The following is a 12,084-nucleotide window of genomic DNA, read 5'->3' as shown; positions in this document are numbered from 1 at the left end:
GCTGTTAAAATTTTCAGCTTTCGTCCAGCATTTTCAGCTTTCGTCTAGGCCAAAGAACATTCATGGTATTTTCCCACTTCAGAAGGATGTTTAACACCACTGAGAGTTTTTAATTTTCCATCAGAGCAAAAGATATATATCTTGCTCATATACAAAACAAAATAACTGAACTAAAAGAGAAAAAACTACTGCACTGATTAAAGCGATATTGAAGTCTTCGAATCTCTTTTCACGTCTTCTAAAATACCTTCAAACTGCACTAAATGGAGCAGCTCCCCCTCCATGATATAATCATGAAGGCTTCCAAGAGATCATCTGATATTGTAGTTCTTAATCTTGTCTGAATGAGCATCAGCTTGGTGAAGGATCCTTCACAGCAGACTTCAGAAAACGAAAGTGTCATCAGATATTCGTAGGCCAGAAAAACTAAGGTATAAGCTGATGAGCATAGATTGAGCCTTAATAGCAGCCGATACGCGTAAATTATGCAGTTGCTGCACACTCTGCACCAGACCAATCCCTGCTATTTTTACGACCCGTGCTAATAATTTCGTCGTAAACTGAGGCAAAGATTTTCAGCTCTGACCTAAAATCGTCATGAGAAACCATCACCATCCCTGCAACGTTTCGAAGGGCCGACTCTGGCTTTTCCCCTCTACGTACAGGGCTGAACGTGGTGGGCTGCCAGAAATATACGTGGGAAATAAGCTGTTTGTTGTCTGAAAATCTTCCTTTTAGGCTCGTTGTTATTTGATCTAGTAATTGATCAATTACTAACCTGAACACTTGAAATCGCTCTTCCGAATCTTCAGATCGAAAATATTTTACTGTTTCTTCTGGCATGCATTTTTTCTTGTCAACGCGAAGAGCTGGTAGCTCTGACCTATTTTCAAGCTGGCCTCTAGAAGACCCTGGATCTTTGGCACGATCTTGGAGGCGTTTTCTTTGACGCTTTCGAAGAAAATGCTCTCTAGATTCTTTCTTGCTTTATCAAAAATATTCCAGGCCGTCAGGAAGTCCAATCCTTTTGTCCTGGAGATATCTTGGAATAGGGCCAATGACTTCAAATACAGCATGAACAAGCGAGCGGTTAGGATTGGTTTATACTCGGTAAGCTTACTTAGCAGTGAATCGGCTTCAGATGCAGTTTTTGAATTGAAAGAAATGCTGTTTTCCACCGAGGACAAACATGCACTGAATCTAAATACAGGCAATTGTCACCGGAAAACATCCAAACAAGCGACTTCTCTTTCGCCCACCAACAAGTTTCACCAATTTTCTGTAACCTTTTCAATTTTGACTGTCTTTCTTTTGTATTCTCTGCCTGTTGTCGCTACATGCCCATTCATTTGTATGACTCAGTAAAGAAACATGAAATTCTCTTCATGACTCCAAAGATTCTTCGTCTTTGTTGTAGCGCAACAATCAACGACGCAAAGGTTTAGAACGTGGCTGTAGCACCAAATATAAACAAAATCTGGAATGTGGCTTTTAATGTGAGAACAAAGTCCGTTAAACTCGCCCCTCATGTTAGAAGCACCGTCAAACGATTTCCCAGCTATCCTTTCGTAATTAAGTCCATGCTCTTTGATCTAGGCTTGTAAAAGTTTGCTCATACCCTTGCCGCTGAAAATTTGTACAGGTAAGGTAGCAAAGAGCCGTTCGTGAATTTCTTCATCTTTCAAATATCTTAACACGATTTAAGCCTGGTCCACAAGCCCAGGGTCCTGAATTGTGTCCATTTGGATGTTATACCTTTGTTCACCGATTTCGTTCACATGTATTTCAAAATGCTCCTTATCACTCTCTGGACAGTCGTCTTAGAAAGAAAAGTGACGAGTGAGCCACGATCCTTAGCTGCGTCTCCGGCTTTCCTGCTCGCATCTATGTTAGATTTAATTTTTCTGCTATCCTCTATTGCTTTTTCCAGATGCTGCTTAAGAGGGGCGTCATATTTCAAGTGTTTTCGTGGTTTATGTGCTTTGATAGAAGCTCAAGTCTCTCCTGATCGTCGTGTGCTCTAAAAGGTAATCCTTTTCTCCCCTACAGCTTCGGGACCTCGGAAAGGCCATTCAGTTCTCTAATGTTTTGCAAGATTCAGTTTACTGGCCGAAGCAGTTTTTATATAACATCCAATGCCTCGGCAATTTTCAGCTTGAGCGTTTGCTTGAGCCACAGTGACTTGACCTTTCGCCTTTTCCATGTGACTGGATTTTCTCACGGGAATGCCTAAAATTGGTGAACCTAGAAACAAACAGCGACTTTCTGTCGGAAAAACAGAATGCATATGCTACAAAGAATTATTTTTACTGTCATTTTTTCTAGTTTCAAGAGTAACCCAGGATCGTGAGACGGAACCGGTGGTAGGTTTCCGGTTGTAAATCGAAGCGAAGTCAAATCTAGTCTTTTCTATTTGAGGGGGTGTCGCTTGGAACAGATGTGACCTCATGAATTTAATTTCTGAGCTAGTGTCAAATTCGGCGGTAAAGAGTAGGAAATGGACACGCTTTTTGGCACAGGCGGTTCATCGTCAGCGAGCTTCGCGTCTGAGTCACCACCACTTTCAGTTTGGCTCGGATACGGTATAGATTCCTCCAAGCTCTGCTACTGGCTCCACTGCTCCGGAAGGCGTTGCAGTATTTAACGATGTTGGCTCCCCCTCTGTTGCAACTGGGTCGATGTTGTGTGCTTCTTCGATGTAGTTCTAAAAAATGGAATATAAGCATAACAACACCCATGCATACAAGCAGCCAAGGTAGGGTGAATTTCTCAAGAATTCTGTAAAATATAGCAGGTATTGAACCCCGAACTGGTTCAAATTCACTGTTCGACCATCCACCAACAAAAACCACGTTTTATCAAGGTTCAATGATTGGATTGGATATTCCAAAATCCAAGGACTGTGAAAAAATCTGATCGGATCACTGACCTTTGATTTTCTGAAAGCGGAACCTGAAAATTACCGAAGGAAAAATATCTGCCTTTTTAGGCGTCGTTTGGCCAGGCCTAATCGCCCGAAGCTAGAAAGAAACGCCGTAAAAACACGAAAGTTAAACCGATGCAACCATAACTCATAGGGTCAACTCAATGAACCTCGAATAGGGCTCTGTCCGAGCTGTGGTCGCCTAGAAAACTAATTTGATCAATAATCGTGCAAATAGAAATGGTATAGTGGACGCAGCCTCAATAGACTGACAGGCTCTTTGATATCAAGATCTGCCCCTAAGTAATCAACAGTGAAAATCGTGCGAAAAAAATACATAAAATCTAAGACTGACTTATAAAAAAACTTCGAATCCTAGCCCACAAGTTGAAAAAGCGACAAAAAGTTTTACTGACGATAGTTCTCCATACAAATGTTAGCTTTCTCTGTCTTAGGTCTTTTCCAGCCTCGGAAGGCTCCTTTCTTCGCTTCAGTTTACCGCACCTCCCTTAACTTTTCCCTCAGTCATCTCTTACATCTTCTCACAAGTTTAAATCTGATGAACGCGATAGCCAAAATGTTACGCTTTTTCTAAGCTTAAATCCCTTTACTTAGGACGACAGAACACCTTGACGGTTGACGCTCCAGTATGGACTGACTCTCCTACTAGCTTGTAACGGATTAGGGCACGCAGTCAGTGCGTCGTAGTAACACACATAAAATCCAACCTGAGTCAAGTGACAACCTCCAGGTTGTGTTTATCAGATTTCAGCCCAAAAACAAACCTGTTTGACACCAGCATCCGTCTCTTCCAAGGGCAGGATGCTGGTATCTACGCTAAATCTGTACGTAGGCATATAACAACACAACCGAAAAATTATCAAGCGGAATTTTTTGTTGAACATTGAGTCGAATGCACTTTTGTACGTAAGAAAAAAAAATACACGACCGGCCCTAAGCGGCCCAAAACTGACTGGCGTAGGGGGCAATTGCCCCCTTGCCCCCGGCCCAGTCCGCCTCTGAATAAGTACGTATGAAACCTCATTATTATTTTTTTTTTTAAGAACTAGATTAGAAATTTCGTAGTTGGTGATTATTGGTTTGTGATCACTTTTCTTCGTTTGAGATTTTAAGATTAGATTAGTGTTTTTTTTTTCATTTGAGACTTTAAGATTAGATTAGTGTTTCTTGTGCTTTTTTTATGTTTTGTAGTTTTAGTTTAGTATATAGAGTGAAATATCTTGTTTGGTTTACTCACGAATTAATACTTACTTACATGGCAACTCTTAAAAATTCAATACGGCCCATTGCTCTCGGAAATATGCGCCCTTTTTATAATAGTCAATATTGATAGAAAATAAAATTAGAAAACCCTGGTTTTGAAATAACAAGAATTCACAGGAATCATTCGTCTCCACGGGAAGGTATTAGCCATTTCATTTATCACGGAAAACTTGGAATATATATTATTTCAGCTTTGAAATATGATAATTTTCGGACAAAAAAGGCTCTATCTGCCCCTCAAAAGACTTTTTATATTGACGCCATTGAAAAGGTAACGCAAGTAATGGCATAGAATAATAATTACTAGAGCCGCTTTATTACCTGGGATTCTTTGTTGCAGATTTTGACGACCGCACAAAATATGTTACAGAGCTTACTTCAAATGAAATATACTTCAAGTTTTAGTAATTTCAACCTATTTAATACGAGGCAGGCTCAGTTTACATACTGAGCCTGCTCATACTATTAATATGAGCCTGCTCATACTCATACTAGTAATAGTAATAGGGTAACATACTAGTCTGCTCAGTTTTCTTTCTAGCCTTATAATACTTTCTCCCATGCTTTCATGATTATAGTAACTATTATTGTGTCCCTTTTCCATTCAGGAGGATTATTTTCTAAGACTCAACTTAAACTTTTTCGCATAATGATCAATGGTCAGCGTTGCGCAGGTACCGATCTCCCGATTCAATGCCTTCGGCCGGGAGTGCAATTCGTGGTTGGGGGCAAGTCATCCGACGCTTCCTGTGTTTTCCCCTAGATTTCTCCAAGTACCCATTTATAGCTGTGTCGACTCTGGCTGAGCTTACACATTCACACCATTGATCCCCGTTCCAAACCAAATAAGCAGCGGCACAAGGAGTCGAAACCCTGTTCCCAGGATTTCAAGTCCAGTGCGCTAACCACTCGGCTTGAACGGCTTGATTTTCTAAGACTAACTTTTACATTTTGCAACATTTATTTCTTTTCACAATTTTTCGTTCTATACAGGTTTTTTCAGTGGCGGATCCAGGGGGGGGGGGGTGAGGAGGCACCCCCCCCCCTAACATAGTCTAAAGTAGTGTGATTTACTTAATTACCGTAAGTTTGCGTTAAATAAACTAGCTTCTAACGCAATTTTATCGGATCAATCTAATTTGCCCCCCACCCTAAAAAAAAAATCTTGGATCCGCCACTGGGTTTGTCTGCAGCTTGAGTTTAACGACTTATAAGTCTACGACTTATCGTTGATGCTAAAATAAGTCAACTTTAGCGTGTTTTTAAAATATCGCCTGAACTAAAAAGACCAGCAAATTTAGTGAAAGTAGGACAATCGTCAAAACAATAATTATCCCTGCTTCTCATTTACACTTGCAGCTGTGTGAGCTGTGTTATGGGCCTGGTCTCCCATCCCAATTGTTACTAACAATTTTCTGTTAACTTACGGAAATACAAATATTTATCACTAAAAATTTGCAGAAAGGTATTAATGTGCAAAACTTTAAAATTAAAGTTAAGTTTCAAACAGCATTTCAAACTTCGAAAGGAGCGTAAAAATGTTAACGCCAAACTATAATATACAAAAACGTGCGAAATTATTACTTAAATAAGAAGTTTTTTAGCTATAAAAATATTCAAATTTGGGACTCAAAATTTATCAATAGTTTTTTTTTTCGACAATGTTTCAAATCGTTAGAGAATGTCACTATAAATGGCAAGTAACAATTATTTGCTAGCAATTTTTTTTAAAAGAAATGGACAAAAAAAAAGGCGAAACACAATTTTTAATCAATGCAAAGATAACCGAAAATTCCATATCGCTTACTTTGTTCTCCCAATACACGCCGGAATTTGACCCCCCCCTCCCCCCTCCCACCCCCCCCCCCAAAAAAAAAACAACGCAAAAGGTAGATAAGTAGAGTTAACTAATCTTAACTGATTCTATGACATCTGGCCAATCACGTGAGATTATACATCCAGGACCGTTCAAAGAGGGGGGGGGGCAAATAAGCCTTCCGTGGGTTTTTATTTGTGTTTGAGTCGAGGAGGGGACACCAAAACTAATTTTGCCCCTAGCACCACAATGCTAGGAACGGCCTTGATACAGCGAGGAGCTGAAAACAATATCTTTATGAATCACTTTTACTATCAGGATCATCTGGTTTCTGATGATCACGAGAGACTAAAAGTTTTTCTTTGCCTGAAGGCAAGAGAGTAGGTCTTACTGCAATTATTGCGTACAGTCAGTAGGCTTCATTAAAAGGCAAAGAATTTTATACATAGTTTGGTAAGTATACCCTATTTTATTTTAATGGGGGGGGGGGCTTATAAGCTCGTTTTTGAGGAAGGGTACCAGCTGTTTTCTACTCTGGTTTCACAAAAGAAATTGTGCTAAGACTTTTCTTTTCATTTCTTTTATGTCTGTTGTTCAACCCACACTTTGGCAAAAGCAAAATAATAAGCTAATAAATCTATTTCTAACAGGTTTCAAAAAACGCTCTTTATTTGGACGGCAAAAATGAGAGCTATTTACATAAACAAAATAATAATAAAAGGCTTGCAATAAGCCATACATAGGCTGAGGGCCAATGGGCAATGTACGAGCAATAACCACTTTAAAACAAAATTCAAAATCACAGTTTGCTCATACGAATTGCAATTTCAAACATTTTCTATATATACAATGAAACAAAAAATAAAATAAGCTGGAATGCTAAAAAACACCGGAAACTCAGCACACAGTCAATGGCCTAAGCAAAAAGAAACAGAGATATTGTTCTTGCATAATTCTGTGGTAAAAGGAGTGCTTTAATCTCATTGGTTTACATCTGTGACGTATTTTGTAAGCCAATATTATTATTTTTTACTACTGAAGAGACAAATAGCCTCACCCTTCAAAAACCTAATTGGCTTAAAAACAGAAATTTTAAGCAGGTAAAAAATAAAGTTTTTTTGTTATGGGATTCTTTGCAAGTAGTTTCTCTGTTTCTCTGTGATTTAATCATCAGCTTGAACATAAATGGCAGGACAAAAGACAAATAGGCAAGGTCATTCCACCATCCTTCACTAAAACTAAGAGGTTTTGCATTTTTTTTTTTTTTGCAGAATTTTTTTGCTCATAAATAGGCAAGGTAAAACCATCATTCTTCACTAAAACGAAGAGATTTTGCAATTGTTTGCGAAAACAAAATCAAAATAGTAGCTTTCTTAAGCTAGAATACACGTCAGACATAATAAGTCTCGGGTAATAAGTGGATTATTGATTTAACAAAGGGGAAATTTTAACACTTGTTCTAACAAGAAAGGGATGAGTAAATACAGTAGTTTTTATCATCTACACCACCTTATCATTCTATAGCCTGTGTTATCGCATATTTGTTTTGAATTAAAACTGTGTTCTTCTAAGCATTGCTTTTGCGTTTAACATTTTTTATAGCGAGACATTTAAGTAAAATTATCAAAGTGTTTTTGTAACGTCACTTTGGCGTTCAATTAATTTCCGTCCAAATTTAAAAAGATTTCTTATTGTCTAAGCCATATTAAAAAAAATATATATATATATATATATCGCTAATCAAATCATTTCCCGACTGTTTAATAAAAGACAATAAGAAAAATACACCTTTTTTCTGTATTACCAAAGAGTTCATTTCTTTCTTTTCTTACAAAACCACTTTAAAAATATACAAAAATAAAAGTTTAAAACAGTTTGGCTTAGGAAACTCCAAATCTAAATAACTATCTTCAATGAACAACAATGAATAAAAAATACTATCTACAATGAATAGAAATCATAATCTTTAAGAGATAAAAAGGTTAATTATTCTTAATTGTCATGGTATTTTTAGCCAATTGCCAAGAGCAAAGTTTGGCAAATATTAAAAGAAAATTATAACCGCAGCAGCTTCTAAACCTGAAAAAACCGAGACATGACACACTTTCAAAAATCGTGTACTTATGGTGGCACGCGCCATGAGTGGTGGGAAGTGTGCCATGCATAGCCCAGAGAGACGTGACATGGCGGAAATGCGCCACACTGGGCGGAATAAGGGACAGTCTGAAACCTAGACTAGGGGAAAGAGAGTGGCCAACCCCCCCCCTCCCCCCTGTATATTGACAAAAAATGCCGTAGAGTAACTAAAACGTACTTTTAGCAATATCTAGCGCCAAAAAATAATTTGGTAAATTTGCATTCAATATTAGAATATAAGCCAAAGACAAACTTTAAATACTCTTTATTTATACTTAAATATTTGTAATTCACTTTAATTTAAAGTTGTACGTAATGTAATATTAGTAGGTTGAATTAATTAGTTATAATTCCTAGCTCTTTATGTAATTCTAAATTACTAGCTTTAATCAAATAAATATTGATTATACTTTAGTGACTCATCAATTAAACTTTGAAAAACATAAATCTCAACTGTTTTTAAATCTCTCATTCTGTTCTTAACAAATCTGCAGAAATATGCCATATTTTACCCAATCTTCCCCGAATCAGGGCCAGGCCCCGAATCAATCTTCCCCCAATCTTCCCCGAACAAATTCTTTTACTCAACTAACAACATATGGAACTAGATAATGATTTGTTTTAATAAATTTCACTCAAAACTAGAGTGTAACAAGTTAGTAATGCTAGACTATAATATTAACTTTACCAAGCAACTGCAAAGGTAATATGAATTCCCTACAGCCCGATAATTCTCTCCAAAACCTAATTTTTTCCAGAATCGAAATGAATGCCTTTCTTTTCATGTATTCATTCAATCAGCAATCCCAGGAGAAACTCGAGTCAGCCTTTCAACAATTAACACCCCAACACCTGATTATAAATTTTGTGCCATAATTTACTTTCAGGTTGAGGAGACAGAGGAGCCAATTCACGAAAGTGTAGAGAGTAGGTTAGATTTTTTTTTTTTTTTTTTTTTTTTAATTGAGGACACAAAAAGAGTGTTTTTTTCTTCAAAATATAGGGATGATTTGTTTTTTCGATGCTTATAACGAAAATACAAGATTTTTTTTTTTACCCAAAGGGCAATTACTCCTCCTTTCTCTCCAATAAACACCTTTGATGGGAGGATAGGGAGTACAAAATATTAAAATGAAATTACTGAGATAGCTTAAAAATCTTGATATTCCAAGGAGGAGCTGAATGGTGAAAAAGTCATATAAAATTATATCCCAGTTTATTGGTTTGTTTATCTCGCGGAAGGCCAAGTCTACACTAAAACGCTCCGTAAAATGGCCAGGTGTCGTCTGTGTTAGTCCAAGAGTAGACACCCCGTATCTACTGGGTTCCGATCCTGCCAAGGGCAATTTGTTCTAGCATTTTCTATTTAATAGTACATCTCAACTAGAAATTTTACTTCTCAATGAGGGGGGAGGAGCTCTCTCTATCCACGACTCTTCTCCTACCTTATCAGCCATCTGTCAGTAAAAATATTCAGCTGAAGAAGCCAAACTAAAGCTTAATCTCTTTAAAATACCGTGGAGTCCCATTCTTTTCCATATTCAAGAATTTTTTTTTTGGTTTATCCCTAGTTTTGCAAATCAATTTCAACAAAGATACATAAAAGCAAAATAAAGGTCTTAAAAAATCAGGTATTTTATAAGGTATTAGAACAATAAGAATTACAGTTAAAATAAATGTTGTAAATGAGTGCAGCGTAAATGACAAAATTATTCTAACTTATCAAGACATGCACAGACGGTCACAGTTATGAGCCTCTTGGAGTGAAAAAGTATAAGAAAAAAGACTTATGTGCACTTATGATACTGACCCTTTTAAGGGATTAAAAAGAATTTTCTTCAGACATGTTTGGGCAATCATGTTAGTAACAAGGTCATATACAGCTATATTAGAATTTCAAAAATACCTCCCAAATTTCAAATTTCAAAGTTTTCCTTTTTTTAACGCCACTTCTTTTATTCACAATTGTCGGAAAGCGTGTCAGTGTCTGGCTGCAAAAAGGCTTAATCACGTAACACGAAAAATTCTAGAAATAACTATATGAAGTATTCTCAGTTAGTTTTTGAGAGAGATGCCACCCCCTCAGCAACTTTGTTCAAGCATTAGTTTATTAAAATGGATATAACCCATGTTATAACGACCATTTATCTAAAAATTATAAAACAAGTTTTAAATTTTAACGCTTTTTTTTATTAGTCAATTCCGTGTTGTTTGTTTGTTTGTTATTTTTTTTTCAATCCCTTATTACATGTTACTATGTTTCCCGGCCAACATATAAAAGAAAAAAACATCGCTTTAAAACTATAGACCACTATGATTTCGCAGTTGAAAATTGCAACAAAATAAGCGCTGTCATTCGTAAAATCGATGATTATTGCACACTTAAAAAAAAAGACACACGAACTAGCTTTCAGCTGATGGCTCTGGTACAATTGTGTCCGATTTTCTCATAAGTTCAGGGCTACTCGTCCTTAACCTCTCTTTTCTCATCCAAGCCCGAAGAGTCCGATCGATATTCAAATCCTCATCATTCACTAAAGGTTGAAGTTGATCCCAAGCAGAAACTTTTTCCTCCGTATTGGGCTTTTCGTAGACCATCCAACGAAACCGAACCTTATCAAAGTCTCGAGTTCCACCCACTGTATGTCTGCGTTTTAGTCCAGAGTCCCTTGTGCCACGGACTCTTAGACTGCGGGAGTGTCGCGTTTCGTGCAAGCGATTTGAATCGGTGCGCCGGTGATACTCACGAGCTTTATTGTTCGATTCTGTTTTTTCATCTTTTGTTAATGAATTGGAACGTCGAACTTTTGGGTCTCGATTTCGGACGTCGTTTAGTCGACGACGATCTTCTGACAGAGAAAGACGTTTCAACAGAGTTTGGTCGGGATCTTGGTTTTCCTACAAAAAAAGAAACATTTTTGATTGAGGGTTATATGACCATGCTTATATAATTTACAGATTTTTTAACAGATTAAAACTGACCATTATTGCCGTCATGGGTGTAAATTGAATGGACATATTGGGGGAGGAAAGAGACAGGCTAATGAGGGTTTTGGATTTTCTTTCAATGACAAAAGAAACCATCTACATGCCAGATGATACAAATATTGCAATGAGGCACGCTTTTACCAAATAATTACCAAAAAGGAGCATTTCCAAAAAGAAAGATTTTAATATTTTATTATTCTTGAATAAATTGAAGGGGTAATTTTGAACCCCAAGAAGAGGTTTTCATGCGGATGAAAGGAATCATAGAGCCAAATTGACTCAAGAATGAGTCCATTGCTGAATGAACTAAAGATGGGACTAAAAAAATTGGAAAAAAGAGCACACTTTACAGTAATTACAGCAATAGGCATGAATAGAACTCATCTACGAAAGGGACGACAGGAAAGTAGGATCTGCCCTAGCCAAATGGGCACTTATGTCAAGAGCAGTACTGTCCCATGCAACAACCTCAATTCCCACAGGGCCTGTATCTTTCATTCTGAGAAACTATGATTTAAGATGACTCAACAAACTTAGAGCATATGACCATGAATTAAATTACTGATCACCTGACCTGTTTCATTAAATACTTTTATATTAGATATTTCCTCTGGTTAATAAACAGAACCTCCCGTCGCAAACAAAATAAATCTCTAAGTCATCACAAGTCTTGGGAATTATTCTAAGAAATTTCTCTCTTACTAACTCAACACCGTTTTCTACACTCTTCAAATCGTTAGTGAGACCAATGATCGAATACGGTCATACAACAACCAGACTATTTTTTTCAAAAAGACAGCAATACAATAGAAAAAATCCAAAGGACGGCTACTAAATTTGTTCCATCACTTAGAGACTTATCATACCAAGACCGTTTGAAAAAATTGTCGCTCCCAACAGATACTACGACAACATCCCTCTAGAAGAGATAATAACA

General features: G+C 37.2%; 1 protein-coding gene across 6 annotated transcripts in view; it reads right to left on the bottom strand.

Annotated features, from left to right (window-relative positions):
- Positions 1-9,096: 9,096 nt before the first annotated feature.
- Positions 9,097-12,084, bottom strand: part of LOC148949809 (rho GTPase-activating protein 21-like) — a 280,475-nt gene continuing 277,487 nt past the window's right edge. For all 6 annotated transcript variants that reach the window (XM_089093760.1, XM_089093758.1, XM_089093761.1 and 3 more), the window contains one exon: positions 9,097-11,057. In XM_089093760.1, coding sequence (XP_088949886.1) covers positions 10,563-11,057 — 495 coding nt within the window. In that variant the 3' untranslated portion in view covers positions 9,097-10,562. The remainder of the gene's footprint in view (positions 11,058-12,084) is intronic.

This window comes from Artemia sp. Qi Xiang Cuo, chromosome 8 (assembly GCF_049724085.1).
Source record: "Artemia sp. Qi Xiang Cuo chromosome 8, ASM4972408v1, whole genome shotgun sequence".
Lineage (NCBI taxonomy): Eukaryota > Metazoa > Arthropoda > Branchiopoda > Anostraca > Artemiidae > Artemia > Artemia sp. Qi Xiang Cuo.
Note: the sequence above shows the minus strand (reverse complement) of the source record. Positions and strands in the feature narration are given on the sequence as shown.